Below are 16,348 nucleotides of genomic sequence, written 5' to 3' on the forward strand. Positions count from 1 at the left end.
GATTATGTTTGTGTGCTTTTCTTCTCTTTGTTTTGCAGCAAAATGATTAGTTTCTTGCTTTTTCTAGGGTGAGCTTGCCTCCATGGGTTGGTCTTTACCATTTATTATCCTTTGTAGGGTGGATTTGTAGAAATATATTGTGTAAATTTGGTTTTGTCATGGAATATCTTGGTTTCTCCATTTATGTCAGTTGAGCGTTTTGCTTGATATAGTAACATGGGCTAGCATTTGTGTTCTCTTAGGGTCTGTATGACATCTGTCCAAGATCTTCTGGCTTTCATAGTCTCTGGTAAGAAGTCTGGTGTGATTCTGATAGGTCTGCCTTTATATGTTACTTGACCTTTTCCCCTTACTGCTTTTAATATTCTTTCTTTGTTTTGTGCATTTGGTGCTTTGACTATTATGTGTAGGAGTTTCTCTACTGGTCCAATCTATGTGGAGTTCTGTAGGCTTCTTATATGTTTATAGGCATCTTTTTCTTTAGGTTAGGGAAGTTTTCTTCTATGATTTTGTTGAAGATATTTACTGGTCCTTTGAGTTAGTAATCTTCACTTTCTTCTACACCTATTATCCTTAGGTTTGATCTTCTCATTGAGTCCTGGATTTCCTGTATGTTTTGGGCTTGGAGTTTTTCGCTTTTACATTATCTTTGACAGTTGTGTTGATGATTTCTATGGAATCTTCTGCTCCTGTATTCTGTTGGTGATGCTTGTATCTACGGTTCCTTGTCTCTTCCTTTGGTTTTCTATATCCAGGGTTGTCTCCCTTTGTGCTTTCTTTATTGTTTCTATTTCCATTTTCAATTGCTTCAATTGTTTGATTGTGCTTCCTGTACTTCTTTCAGGGATTTTTGTGTTTCCTCTCTAAGGTCTTCTACTTGTTTACTTGTGTTTTCCTGCATTTCTCTAAGGGAGTTCTTTATGTCTTTCTTAAAGTCCTCTATCATCATGATCAAATGTGATTTTAAATCTACAGCTTGCTTTTCTGGTGCGTTTGGATATTCATTGTTTGCTTTGGTGGGAGAATTGGGCTCTGATGATATTTTGGTTTCTGTTTCTTGGGTTCCTGCACTTGCCTCTTGCCATTAGGTTGTCTCTGGTGTTACCTTGTTCCTCTATTTCTGACTGTGGCTTGACCGTGCTATAGGCCTGTGTGTCAGGAGTGCTGCAGACCTGTTTTCCTGTTTTCTTCAGCCAGTTATGGCAACAGAGTGGTCTGCTTTCAGATGTGTGACTATTCCTGTCCACTGGCTTTCATATGTTCCTGTGAGTGTGTGTCTTGAGTCCACCAGGTAGGTCTCTTAAATTTTCAATTAAGGAAAATACTCAGGTAGAGACAGAAGATAAAATTAGAGAAAGTCAACCAAAGGTTATTATAAAATGAACTTATTTTATCCAGTTAGTATATATCAAAGACCCCCAGATGATGATCATTCACAGTGTTATCAGGAATTCAAATGACAATCAATGGATGTCTTAGAACTAAGAAAATTTATTGAAGGTGTAACTAATTTTGGAATGCATTGTCCACTTGTAAAACAAATTATGACTTCTTGGGCTATTAAAAATTGAATAATCTCCCAAGATTCAAGAAGCACTATCTCAACAGATAATATTTGTTTAGATGGTTTTAATTGCTTTGAATTGTTTTCATTATCAAAAAGAGTGTGATTTTGAGTTTGGTGATTTTATTAAAATTCCTCTGGAAGAGAGGTCAAGCTACATGCTTAATGATTTCCAGCTATTGGACGAAAGATATACTATTTTGGGAGAAAATACTTTGTGTTGACATGGAAGGAAAAGAGGCTCTTGATCTCATCCAGAGTGATATGGATCTGATATAATAGGGTGAGACCCCCTGAAGAACTATAAAAGTTTGAGAAAGTCAAACAGGAATGGTAAAGTTTCGTTTATGCCATCCTTCACATGGCAAAAAGACATTATTATTGTTTATTAATAAAACTAACCTTTGAAGAAAGGTCCTTCTTTATTGATCTTCATTAACTATTATGTGCACCCTGCACACTCCACTTGAATGTCTTTACAGAACATCTTGCTTATAAGTTTTGTATATTGCAGGATAAGAGAAGAGGAAGCCTTGACAAAATTCACACTCTGTGATTCTGAGACTGGGACTTTCCATTCCAGTTCCTTGTTTGATTCTACCTCAACTACAACAAATCAGTTTCTTTTAAACAGTTACTTCCAGAACTTTTTCTGAATAGCTAGTTTGCCTATCCAGTCTTTCAGAGTGTCATAGTCAAGATGTCAGCTAAGGAATAAACTTTCTCAGCACATAGTGACTGGAAGGCAAAGGATGCCAGCTAGTTCTCCTTTGACAAACCAATTTTCCTATTTCCCTTTGGGTCTCCAGGAGAGAATTCTTCATCCCAATTCATCTGGAAAGAGATAAAAGAAAATCATTGTCCCAGTCCCTTATGTTGGGGTGGATAGTTCTGGTTATTTTATGAATTATAGGTATGTTGTCATTTTAAAGAATACAAATGTTATAGCTTTGGATAGGGAGGGAACTAGAGAATTTAGACTCAGGGATTTCTACCTTTCCTTTCATCTTTTCTATCCTTCTTTCTTAGGTAAAGCAGAGGGGTTTGGAAAAGAAAAGGGGGGATATAGTAATAACATAGAAATTAAAAGAATAGACAAATAGAGATAGGGTTTCAAATTTACTCTTAAAACATTGTATAGCCATATCTTCCATTGTTAGAAATGTTCATAAGTGATATAAAGCTGAAATTATAATTTCTTCTATTTTTACAGAATTTATTTTGATACAGATTTAAGGATTTTATTGGTATGAATTTCTTATATTGATAATAAATTGAGATTAATATTATTACCCTTAGGCATTGTGCATATGCAACACATTTAAGAATATAAAACTTAGACTCTGTCCTTTTATAACTGCTACTACATGCTGTTTTTCGATGATTAAACAATATGAGTTAAGGGCCAGATAGCAAGCTCATGGTTCTGAAATAACTATAAAAGGGTGCTTTGGAGATATTTCAATTAGAAATGACTGAGAGTAGTCAAGGCATAACAGTTCAGAAATGCTTTGCATAGACAATCCTCAAAAGCATTAGAAATCCACAGAATACAACATTTATGGCCATTTCTTTATTAAAGACCATTTGACTAGATACATGCCTACTCCTGACAGCACCCCTTTCTTGGATTCAAAGAAGAAATTGAGCATCAATATAGTTGCTCCAGTTATGCTGAGAAAGCCACTAGGCAAGAATTGCCTCAGTTCATTACAAACACAAATACTGTCCAGAAAAAGGACATATTATGTGGAGTAGTCAACTAACAGGTCTGCAAATACAGTCCTTAAAAAGTCTGCATTATGGAGGTCTGTTAGATGATCCTGGGCCAAAGAGCTGAAGACTAATACTCCAACATATTTTTTTTAAAGAGACTGTCATGGTAGTCAGCTGTCACTACAAATTGGTGAAATTTTGGAAGCTATGTTTTGTGCTTCCTATATTTTCAAGTAATATTAAAGTCATTCTTGGATTTCTGACAAGGTTGAAGACTGGCTGTAGTCTCACAGCCAACTCAAACTCTTTAGCATTGAGAGAGATGATAGTAGACAAGCTAAAACCAAGACATAATTCAAGTGTAAAATTACAAGACTTTTAAATTAGAATAGATGGTAGAGTGCTTTATCAAAATTGACAAAATTGATAGACTGGGTGTTGAGTATATCTTATACTTTATAAATTATTAACTGTAATACTTGTGCTCAATTTATATGAGAGAAAAGATCCTTTTAATTGGAGAAAAAGGGGAAAATGTTGTGGACTGCCCTGGTGCTGTTTTTGATGTTAATTATGCTTCCTCAAAAGGAGCTTCCCCAACAAGAAGTGGATCACATACTCAGGTGATTTCATGTAAACCTTTTCCCTTTTTATAGGGTCAAAAAAAGGCTAGAGCCTGTGATTGGGCAGTGGAAGGGAAAGGTGGAATGAGAGGTTTTAGAGAGGGGAAGAGAAGAAGGAGAGCAGGAGACAAGGAGACAGGAGAAGATGGAGGAAGAGGAGATGGAAGGAAGATGGACAAAAACATGATCTGAAGAAGCCACAAATAGCAAGAGATTTCATAGTTAGGGAATGTAGAGTGGTAAATCTGCCCAACCAAGGCATTCAACTTAAAATATTATAACTGAGTTGTGTGTTCTTTGCACAGACTTATTGGGTTTGGAGATTTACCACAACACATGTGATTCTTACCATGGCTAGCATCCACTTCTTCCTTTTATGGTGCTCTCTCAAGATGACTGGAACTCTTCTTAATGCCTGGATCCACTTGGGTGAATTAGAAAATAATATAATGTCTATCTTGACTGCAAAGTCCAACAGTATACCTAATTAGCACAACTGAATCCCACAGTGTGTTACTAAGACCTTGGAAAACAACTTGTAGGATTATTATTATTATTATTATTATTATTATTATTATCATTATTATTACTATTTGTATTCAACTTTAGATGTTTCAGTCTATCATGGCAGGGAAGACATGATAGAAGGAAATAAAATATCTTATTTCTAGGTGCTCCCCTTTGATCCCATCCTAATACTTACTTGATGGAATAATCCCATCAGGACAGATCATTTCCCCTTTAGTCAATTTTCTCTTAAATTGAGATGTGCTGCTCCTGTCCCAGGCAATTCTCAATCCAGCAGTCTTAGTTAATTTTCTATTGCTGTGAATATATCATGACCAAGGAAACTTACAGAAGAGTTTATTGGTGCTTTACAGTTTCAGAAGGCGAGTCCCTGATCATTATGGCAGGGAGCATGACATCAGGCACACAGGCACAGTGCTGAAGCATCTTGAGACAACAATTATGAGACAGAGAGTGCTCACTCCTTGTAACATGCTTTCTCCAACAAGACCACACCTCCTAATCCTTCCAAACAGTTCTATCAATTTAGGATCAAGAATTCAAGTGTATAAGCACATGAAGATCATCCTCATCCAAATTATCACGCTAGCCAGATTGACAAGATGGACCATAACAGAGGCCTCCTAGGGTTTGTTTGTTCCTTCTGTTTTCCTTTGAATTAGCATACCTTTAAATCCATCTCCTATATGAGACTGCACCCGCCATTTCAACCCCTCCCCCATATTTCTTCATTCTAGAAAAATATTGCTTCAACCCTTTTTTGTTTGTTTTACTTATTCACTTTACATCCTGCTCACTGCCTCCCTCCTAGTCACCCTCTCCCACAATCCTTTCTTCTTCCTCCTTCTCCTTCTCCTCTGAGTGGGTGGGCCCCTCCTGGGAACTCCATTTCCTTATCCCCCCCAAACTCCCCAACCCCTGCACTTCAAGTCTCTGTGAGGCTATGCATTTCTTCTCTCACTGAGGCCAGACAATATAGGCCACGTACAGGTTTTGAGATAGCCCAGGTTCCAGTTGGTCAGGACCCACATGAAGGTCAAACTGCACGTTTGCTACATATGAGCAGGGAGGCCTAGGTCTAGTCTGTGAATGTTCTTTGGTTGGTGGTTTAGACTCTTGAGAGCCCCAAGGGTTCAGGTTGGTTTTTCTGTGGAGTTCCTATCCCCTTCAGGGCCCTCAGTCCTTCCTTGTATTCGCTCATAAGAGTCCCCAGGATCCATCCACTGTTTGGCTGTGGGCTTTAACCTTTTTATAATGAGGATCCAGTGACCTAGATTACATATGACCACTTTCAAACTATAACATTTAGATAAAATGACTGGTTCTTATGAACTTAGTAGCCTTCTTTAAAATATTCTTTCTTTTAATCTATCTTTTTAATCTATACCTATTTCTCTTTTTCTGATGATAACTACAATGGTATAGATTTTTTTTAAAGTTGAAATTTGTCTTATAAAAAGTGTCATTTTTTAAAAGATGGACCAAAATGTGGATTCTTAAGTCCTTCTTAGAAGGGGGAACAAAATACTCAGGAAATACAGGGACAAAGTGTAGAGCAGACTCTGAAGGAAAGGCCATCTAGAGACTGCCCCATGGAGTTCCATCCCATATGCAGCCACCAAACCCAGTCACCATTTCTGATGCCAAGAAGTGCTTGCTGACAGGAGCCTGACATGGATGTCTCCTGAGAAGTTCTGCCAGAACCTTATTGATACAGATGAGGTGCTTGCAGCTAACCATCTGACTTGCATGGGGATCCCAAATGGAGAGTTAGAGAAAGGACCGAAGGAGTTGAAGGTGTTGGCAACTCCATAGAAAGAACAACAATGTCAACCAACCAGACCCTCCAGAGCTCCCAGGGACTAAACCACCACCCACAGAGTACACATGGATAGACCCATGGCTCCACTGACATATGTAGCAGAGGATGGCATGGTCTGGCATCAATAGGAGGAAAAGCCCATGGTCCTGTGAAGCTTCTTTTCTCCAGTGTAGGGGAATGCCAGGGTGTTGCGGTGGGAATGGGTGGGTGGGAGTGGGAGCATCCTCATAGAAGCAGGGGTAGAGGGGATGGGGGAGGGTGAATTGGGAAAGGGGATAACATTTGAAATGTAAATACATAAAATATACAAAAAATATGGAGAGGCAGTAAGGTAGGGCTGAGAACAGAGCTCAGAATTTGTACACTTGCTTGAAGATTATCCTATAACTCTAGGTTCCATTCGCAGTGTTGAAAAATGTGACAGTAGCTCACATTGTTCACAGAGCTCTAGCATTTGTTTTCACCCTCCAATTCAGACAAATGGACACAGATGTTGGAGACACGTCCTGGTTGGCTTAGAGAGCTGGACTGTACGCTAAGAGTACATTTTGAAAGCCTTTTGACTCTAATGCTATAAATAAAATCTGTCTCAAGATTCATGCTGGCTTAATTATAAAGTCAGTATTACTGAATTTGCTTTAAAATAAAAGGTAAGAACGAAAAAAAAGTGTCATTTTTTTATTAAAGCATATCAAGAAAGCTTTATTATTATTCATTTTCAATAGTATTTTCAAATTTGAATTTTAGGACTGAGAAGCCTGTGGGTTACTGTGGTTGTTGAATAAGTAAGAATGGTCCCACAGAGTCATATATTTAAATGTCCAGTTACTAAGGAGTGACATTATTTGAAAGGACTAGGAGGTGTGGCCTTGTTGGAGAAAGTGTGTCTCTAGGGCAGGGCTTTGAGGCTTCAAAAGTCAGCACCAAGTTCAGTTTCTCCCTATCTGTCTGTAGACCAGGATGCCATTCTTCACTGCTCTAACACCATGCCTGCTAAGCCTGCTACCATACTTCCTGCCATGGTGACAATGGAACTGTAAGCAAGCCTCCAATTCAATGCTGTGGGGTGTGTGTGTGTGTGTGTGTGTGTGTGTGTGTGTGTGTGTTTTGCTTGATCATGGTGTCTTTTCACAGTTATAGAATATTAACTAAGACAGTTACACACATGTAGCAGGAATCAAGAAATGAATGGATAAATGTAGCTTTTTCTGTTATGGGGAGGGAGATAGAAAGATAGAGAATGAGCAAGCAAGTAAGCTGTGGCTTGCATTCAATATACTATGTAATGGGTAGGTAAGTCATCAACTTGGTACCTTTTCTCTTCCCTCTGACAATTACTAAGTTTGGCAGTTTTCTTAGTTTTGATTTCATAGACTCTATAACAACATAAAATCTGAAGTCCAAGATCAGCCAAGTCCCAGGTACTGCTTTAAAACTGGAGGTGAATGCTTCCAGATCCATGCTTACACTCTGCACTGCTCTTTGATTCTAAACATGAAAGCACAGCCAGTGTAACTCTCGGAGCCAGAGTGCACAGCTCAGTGCACACTGCAGTGTGCTCTCCTCGCCGCTGGCCAGCTCCTTCCTGCCAGTTCACAGAGGAACCTATTTCCTCCTGTATTTTTAGGAGACTTTCTATATCAGCTCCTTCTGCTCTATTTGCTTCTGCTATACTGATCTTCAAGAAATGTCTTTATGGCTATGTGTATAGTTCAATGGTTGAGTACCACATGCCTAGCACCCACAAGACTTATGAAGAAGTGGAGAGGGGAAAGACAGACTGAATGATGGCAAAGGAAAGTTTACTAGTAACAAAAGGGAAACCATTACATAAAAATAAAATGTAAAATAATGCAATGCAAGGCCCTGAACAAGCTAAGGTAGCTGGGAGTTCTTAGAGATGCTTGGGGACTTCAAAAGCACAGTAATGCCAACCATCACATTATCACAGAAATTGCCAGATTCTGAAACTCTCACAATTCTGCTGAATTTTAATAAAATATTTCCCATAATTCTTTTCTATTTGAATCTGGGGTTGGGATATTTATTTTTATAATAAAGATGTCCCTTGTGGTACATATTTTTTGCAAAAAAAAAAAAAAAAAAGAAGCATTGAAAACAGTGTTGAGTAACAATGCTCAGAGGTTTGCATGCCAAGTTCTTAGTGGGCAGGAGACTGAGAACTAAGCCTGAGCAAAAGCCTGGGGAGCAGCCAGGATAATATTTGAACAGGGACTAGAATATGTGTTTTATTACTTCTGTGCAAAATTGTCTTTAAATTTGTTTGTTTGTTTATTTATTTATTTAAATGTAGGCATGTTGCATGTGTACCTACATGTCAGGGCATTAGATCCCTTTATAAAGGGTTGTGAGCTATCCTGTAGTTTCTGGGAAGAGCAGCAGGTTCTTAACCACTGAGCCATCTAACATTGCCTGGTAGTGGTAACACACATCTTTGGTCAGATCTCTGTGAGTTCGAGGCCAGACTGATCTACAGTATGAGTTCCAAGACAGGGCTGCACAGAGAAATCCTGTGTCGAAAATCATACATACATACATACATACATACATACATACATACATACATGCATACATACATGACGATCCTCCGTAGTGCAATGTCTTTTCTTTTTTAGGGGTAGAGAAGTCCCGGAGTATCTCTAATCCTCAACCTCAGAACACTCAGAATTTGACTTCCGGGATTGTATCTTTTGGGGGTGGGGCAAGACTCTCAAGCTCACTGAGAACATCTTTTGCATCCAATGGGTGTCCCTCCAAGTTTGGCAGGCCAAGGCAGTCTGAATACCTTGTTGAGCACTAACTTTGCACATTGCTGCATTTCTTTCCTTAGTGAAGTTAGCAAACAAATCAAATACACTAAGAAGAGGAGAAACAGTCCATGTTCTGGTGGGTGTGCCTCCCTGCCTAGTGCACGGCCAACCTTGGAGAATTCATTCCCTATCAGGGTCCCTAACTTTGAGTCCTGGTAGCCCTGGCTAGACCGCGCCCTTGCGCTTGCTCTCTTTTAGCGCCTTAGCAGGTGATGACGCGCGCCTGCGGCCCGCTTTGGCCCCACGTGCCCTTGCGCCCAGCTTCACTTTCACTTTCGATCCCGGGCGGCTAGACTGGCGGCGGTGCTGAAGGTGAGGCGGCTCCGTCCAGCAGGGTGGAATGCTAGGCTCGCGCGGTACCGGACTGTGGGCAGCTGAGTGTGGGCTCTGGCAAACGGGCCCCAGCGGCGGCTGAGGGTAGGGGTGGGGGTGGCGCGGGCAGGACCGGCGCAGTGGGTCCGGGGCTGGAGTCCGAGCGCGCCTAGGAGCGCAGGGTCGTGGTAGTACGCTGCAGGCCGGCCCGCCTGGTAGGCAGCTTGCAGGAGCTGACCACGCTCCGCCTAACTGCTGGAGACTGGCCAGCGCTCCATTCCACTAAAGCCTAATGGCGACCAGGGAGGGCTGGGCGGATCTCCCGGGCAGCCTGTAGAGAACACCTTGAGGGTGTTGTTCCCACATAAGCGGAAGCGCTGGGGAGGGCAGGGAGTGTCCGGAAGGCTCCTTCTTTTGCTCCAGTACTCAGTGCGGTGCCGAATCTGCCTCCACCCCACCCCCACCCCCATAGCCACTCCCATTCTCCCTCCTCTTCCGCATCCGGATCCTAATCCTGATCCAGATCCTGCTCCGGATCCTGTTTCCATGATCCCATGGCTGCATGTAGCCTTTATAAAGAAAGCTTTCTTTGAGGTTGTTTGAGCAAAATGAGTTTCTTTTCTGGTATGTTGCTGGAATGGTTAATTTCCTAAGAGGAAGGAAAGGAGCACTAGAACACACTTTGTTAAACTTTTGGTGACAGTTCTTTGGGTAACCCGGATTTGGAAAGAAATACTGTGTTTTCTTTTGAAAACCAGAATTCCTGTCAGCTCCATATATGGTCAACAGTTTAAAAGCTTTTTAAATTGGCCAGTTGTCAAAGCTCCCACCTCCTCCCCTTTCCTGATTAGATTTGGAAATGTACCTTGAATGGGTAGCTTTTTAAGGTGGACCCAAGAGGAAAATTCTAGTATATTTACATAGTTTTAACTCTACATTGAAATATTTTGTCAGACATGATGAGTCATTTTCAGTGCATGTTAACTTTGGATTATACTGTGGGAAGTTTGAAAGCATAGATTGCTTTACATTCAGTGCCCTAATACAAGTGGGAAATCATCCAAACAATTACCTTTAACTTTCCCAAGGAGCATGAGAAATCAGAAGCATCACAGACAGCTTTAATAAGATTTCTAAAATGGCAAACTCTCTGGCTTGAAGTAAGTTAGGTAATAGAAGGTACCACACATTAACAATGGATAACTTCCATTTCATCACATGAAAAAGGAAAGTATTTTACAATGTTCTTAAAATTAAAACAGCCTGGAGTGCTATGACATATCTGTGCTAAGAGTGCCCCCTAGAAATTTTATTTGGGAGTTTTCTTTTAGATATCAAAGTTAAACATGTTAATAAATGAACCCACAATTCTTTCTCCCTTCAAAAGTTATTGTGTTCCAGAAATAGCCACACAAACCACTAAAACACCAATTTCATTCAGGTGTGGATAGTTTATTGGATGTACACTCCAAGACTGATTTTAATCAGGGATGCAGCCAGGAGTCAGGATCCAGAGCCGTGACCCCAGACAGTCCCCAGAACCAGTTTTTATATAGGGAAAAACAACAAATAGGTGCATTTTCAACATTTACATCCTTTGCAACATTCAGGCTATCTTGACAAAACAGCACTGCTTGACTTTAAGCTGCTAGGGTGAGTCTAGGGACAAGGAGGCTAAGGAATCTCCAAAGTCCATAAGGCTCCTGACACAGCACAACAACAAATTGTTTTTGCCAGGGCAAGGAAGAATAGGTCAAGGTATGGTTAAAAGCTACAAAATGAAGGTTGAGGGAATATGGCAGAGCTATTGTCAAGTTTTAATATTTAAGAATTGTATTTTTTTAACCTGTCCAATCATGGCCTTGACCTAACTTGTGCCAGCCCTCACCTGTATAATGACATCAACCTACAGGGGATGGAGAGCCTAATTACCTGGCTCAACAGTCTAGGGAGAAGAGGAGCCTTTGATAACTTCTTTGGAGATGTTTTCCAGTCTGGTGATGAAGACTCTGCATCTCAGTGACTCGGTTCCAAACATCCACTGAGTGCCTGTGGATCACCAGATAAAAGGACACAGTTCTCTGGCCCTTTTTAGAAAAGAGAAAAATACAGGTGAAAAAAATTAGTTCACTAAAATGCCATAACTCTACGCCGAGTTAAGCTGAACACAAAATTCAGTGGCATTTAATACCTATTGATAATGTTAAACTTATTCCCTCAAATAAGGTACAAATATAAGGCAGATAGTTTACTTTTTAGGAAAGACCAAATACTTATGGGAAATTGTTTCATATACCCACTGACTTTCCATAGATAAGCATTGACATTTGTTCTGTCTTTTCCTGGTATTGAAGCCTTCAAACACAGGTATAATCTCCCTAGCTCATTTGTGCTAAGTTCTTAGTATGAGGCCTTACCACACCAGCTGCTCATGATCCTTTCTGTCAACTCAAAAACACTTGTAGCTTTTTCATCTTCTGAGCTGCTGGAGAGTGCCAGGGATTTACAAAGTACTTGTCTGTTTGAACCTGCCACATTCATATCACTTTCTTCTGTCTTGGGCCAATGGGACATGATCAGCTTTAGGGATCCCCATTTCTAATGTAGTTCAAATATCCAGCAGCCAGAGAAGTCTGAGAGAATTACAACCATTCTCTTGAGCTCTTCTCTTAGGAAGCCTTGGAAAACTGATAGAAATGGGTGTGTGTAGGATAATGAACTATGCTTGATTCTGGAGGATAGATTTCAAACAATCATAAAGTTCATATAATCTTTATATCCCATGACATTTGTATACAGCAAAAATGTATAGGCTGTGGCATTACTTCCAGTAGGCTGTAAGCAAATCTATATATGTTCTTTTGGGTTAGTCATTTTCCCACAAGTCTCTCTGGAATACCCTTCATTCCACAGGAGTTGTACAGGCTATGGTCATATTACCCTTAACTTACCTGATTTCATCTGATCTAGGAATCTAAGCAGGGTTAGACCTGTTAAGCACTTGGATGGGAGACAATACCAATTCTTCCTCCATGTTATGTCTTCCAAAAGAAGTGAGCTCATGACTTGCTTACCTCACACACAGCACTTTGAATTTCATGCTTCTTTCCAAATCTAACATGTCCTTCTGGGCTATAATTAGATGCTGGCCTTGCACTGCAGCTAGACTTACTCTTTTGTTTTGTAAATGGCTGTATTCTTCCCAATACCAATACCAAACTATTATTGTTGTTATTAAAATGCTCCACTACTCTGTGTTGTGCTTTCTATTCCTACTTGAATGATCAATATCCTCTCTATCTTCTTAGCATTGCTGAGCTGCAAGACTGGTCTCTGACTGCAGAAGCTGAACAGTCTAGTTCTTGTTGTTTCTTCCCCCTGATTAGTGTTGTGGACACCTCATTTCAGTTCAGATAAATGAACTTTAAAGCTGGTGAAGCTCTTGTAGGGCATCATTGTAGAAATGGCAGCAGCAGTGCAAGTTTCTAATTCCAGGGCAATGGAGCACAACAGGACTCCCCTGAGACTGAATGTGTATGAACAATGGTGCTCTGCCTGACCACTCTTGCCTGTTTTATCCCCAAATGTCCATTTATTGAGCTACTCTAGACACTCTAATAGTTCCTCTTTTTTTTGTAGAATTTGTCCTACTACTTTGCTATTTTATTCTAGCATCTTAGTTTAACTAAAATCGAGTTAAAATTTCAAAGTCAAATGATTCTTTCCAGTGGGTCTGAAGCCAGTTGTGCCTGCAATTCCTGTATTAACAGACAGAGGCAGAGAAACAAGTTGAGGGCCAGCCTACTTTATGTAACAAATTTTAGGCTACCCAGATATACACAGTTGAGGGCGTCCAAGTAAAAATAAGCACAATGAAGAGAGCTCCCAATGGCAAAAGGAAGGTGATTTTAAATATCTGGAACTTTTGGAACATTCTATCTGTGTCTGATGATGCATTTTGACATGCTGTCATAATGACATTGAATACTACTGACTATTATTTTTGGTTTTCTATATTTTGTTTTCATTGTGCCTGTAGGTAATTTGAGCAAGAAGGTGGTGTCCTCAAATAGTCACTTGCAAGCATGCCCTCTCTTCTTTCCCTAGTATTGACCTTTTTAGCTGTGTCTTCTCCTTCTTGTTGTCAGAACAGTGACACAGCATCTCCAAAAGCTAGTAATGGGGCCTCATTCCTTTGGAATAATATGCGACTTCCTGAGTATATCACCCCAATTCATTATGATCTCATGATCCATGCAAACCTTAGCACTCTGACTTTCTGGGGGAAAACAGAAGTAGAAATCACAGTTAGCCAGCCCACCAGCACCATTATCATGCATAGTCACCAGCTGCAAATATCTAAGGCCACCCTCAGGAGAGGAGCTGAAGAGATGCTGCCTGAAGAACCACTGAAGCTCATGGAATATTCTGCTCATGAGCAAGTTGCACTGCTGACTGCCCAGCCGCTCCTTGCTGGGTCCGTGTACACAGTTATCATCACCTATGCTGCCAACCTGTCTGAGAATTTCCATGGATTCTATAAAAGCACCTACAGAACACAGGAGGGGGAAAGGAGGTAAGGGGAATTTTCATCATCAAGTGTGCCCACACTAAATGTATTATTTAGATGCTGTTCCTTTCAAACTCCCATTTCTTGTGGAAATTTGTTCATATTATCATCTTTATGCTGTTAAAAAGGACTAAATCTTCTCTTTTACTTTTTTTGCCTTATTTTTTCCTTCTTTTTAGCTCTATTTCTGAGCTGTAGTAAATACCTTAATTCTTTTGAGTATGCAATACTGTCCTGGGGCTCTTGTAACAGGTGCCACATAGTAGGCCCCTTAGCATAGTCTTGGTTTTCTCCTAGTTTTAGAAGCTAGAATGCTGAAATCAAGCTGTGATAGGCCTATGTTCTCTCTGACTCTGAGTGCAATCCCTTCTTACTTCTCCCTAGAATCTGGTGGTAGCTGTTCATCCTTCACAATCCTTGATGGAGAGTTGCATTTCAGCTCTATTGTCTCCTGGTCCCCGATAATCCTCCCTGCACTTCACATGTCCAAAATACAAACTTTCAAATCAAAATACCAGTCATATTGCTTGAGGCCCAGTTCAGCATCCTCAGTTTAGTTTTTTTTTTCCCCATTGGCAATGATCTGTACTAGGTGGTTGTAGTTGCCAGGAGACATTGTTATTTGCTGTTGGAAGCACAGCAAGAAGGTCCTTGAGCCCACAGATCTCCAGGAAAGCAAGAATACTAGATAATGGGATTGTCTTTCCAATGGGAAAGATGAAAAACCTGTTCTTCCATCTAGAGAGTTGAGAACTGAAAGTGATTAACAGCCTGGTAATCTGTGTTATCTGTTGGGCCAGGCCATATCAAGTACCTACAACCAGGGCCAGAGGTGGATAATAGGCAAAATTATCTTTACACTATCTGGAGACCAGGACAGACCCATAGGCCCTAAGCTAGTAAAAATATTACATCTCTAGAAAACATCTTCTTGGAAGAAATGACATGTATCCTGAGTTGAGTTTCAATATAATTATGTTTCCCTGGGTAATGGGGATTGCACTACACCAGGAAACTTTTTTCCAAATTATACTGGGCTTAAATACATTAGGAATAAACCACCTGTTATTAGACTCCCCTGAATCTGATTCTGATTAACAAAGTCAGTCTGCACTGGTTTTTCATTCTTATTTCTTCATGGGGTTCAAATCACTGCCAGGATACCTGATGGAACGCCCTCAGTAGGTTAATGCCAAAGGCCAGTTGTCCTGTCAAGCTTTCATTCTTCCTTGACTTCTAAGGGAACATACAGAAAAACACAAAGCAGCTTGAATACGTCACTACCTGAAAGACTGCTTATATTTCTCAGAAACTGAAAGATACACTATGCTCCAAGAGCCATGGACTCTATCCTGAAAAACCTATGACACATATTTCACAAGGCAGGTAGGCAAGACAAGGTTCTTGATTCTCTGGGGGGAGTATTTTTGTAGTAATTTAGATTTTTACTTTTTATATTTAGGAGTGTTTTTGCATGCATGTATGTATGTATACTACTTTTGTGCCTTGTGCCCAAGGGAACCAGAAAACGACTTTGGGCTGGAGTTATAGATGGTTGTAAGCTGTCATATGGGTGCTAGGAATAGCACCCAAACCCCCCTGAAAGAGCAACCAGTGCTCTTAACCATTGAGCCATCCATCTCTACAGTCTTTAAATTAGCAATTTCTTTTTATTTTTTATTTTTATTATTTTATTTTATTGGGACAGGATCTCACTTTGTAGCCCAGGCTGGACTTGAACTCACAAATATTCATGAACCTCTGCTTTCCAAATGTGGAAATAAATGTGCACTACCATACCTGACCTGTTTGAGGAAATCTTATGCTAAATTTTAGTATCAAAATTTCTTTTTAGATAATATTGATTTCATATTACTTTGGTAAGATCAAAAGTCAAAATCAGATTATTCATAGCCCCCAGGGGATAACTTTGTAGACTTATTCCTGGATATGCAAGTATTGTTTTTATATATGAATAAACTCATATTTTATTCGTTAGAAGCAGGGTTTTAAAACATTTTTATTTTGCATCATGTCAGTGACTTTATTGAAGTATTTAATATTTAGTATGTGGACTCAACTTTATAATATCAAAAAACTTAAAAAATATCCTTGAAAAATGTAAATAAATATTCATTAGAATAACTATCTAGAAGTAAAGCCAGTAAGTCAGATGCTACAACATTTTGAAAACCCTCAGTGTTTTCTTCTCACTAAAGGAATCTTTTAAGAGCAAAAGGCTTAAAATATCTCCTTTAGTTCTCATTTGTTTTTATTTTACTTATTCAATTTACATCCCATTCACTACCATCTTCCCAGTCACCCCCTCCCAGAAACCTTCCCTCCCATACCCCTTCCCCTTTTCCTCTGAGAAGGTGGAGT

General features: G+C 39.9%; 1 protein-coding gene and 1 long non-coding RNA gene across 7 annotated transcripts in view; one reads left to right on the forward strand and one right to left on the reverse strand.

The window, feature by feature from the left end:
- Positions 1 to 1,614: 1,614 nt before the first annotated feature.
- LOC102548635 (uncharacterized) lies at positions 1,615 to 8,998 on the reverse strand. The gene is made up of 3 exons (XR_351230.5): positions 8,851 to 8,998; positions 4,253 to 4,327; positions 1,615 to 2,398 (listed from the first exon to the last, which is right to left on the reverse strand). It is a non-coding gene; the product is annotated as an uncharacterized LOC102548635 (long non-coding RNA).
- Positions 8,999 to 9,256: 258 nt separating this feature from the next.
- Erap1 (endoplasmic reticulum aminopeptidase 1) overlaps positions 9,257 to 16,348 on the forward strand; it is a 38,920-nt gene continuing 31,828 nt past the window's right edge. For 2 of the 6 annotated variants that reach the window (XM_006231701.5, XM_063282613.1), the window contains exons 1-2: positions 9,258 to 9,396; positions 13,436 to 13,972. In XM_006231701.5, the coding sequence (XP_006231763.1) occupies positions 13,482 to 13,972 (491 nt within the window). In that variant the 5' untranslated portion in view covers positions 9,258 to 9,396; positions 13,436 to 13,481. Of the gene's footprint in view, positions 9,397 to 12,704; positions 13,973 to 16,348 lie in introns of all 6 variants that reach the window. The other 4 variants (XM_008760601.4, NM_001399166.1, XM_063282612.1 and 1 more) reach the window with 4 other exon arrangements.

This window comes from Rattus norvegicus, chromosome 2, assembly GCF_036323735.1.
Source record: "Rattus norvegicus strain BN/NHsdMcwi chromosome 2, GRCr8, whole genome shotgun sequence".
In the NCBI taxonomy this organism is placed as follows: Eukaryota; Metazoa; Chordata; class Mammalia; order Rodentia; family Muridae; genus Rattus; species Rattus norvegicus.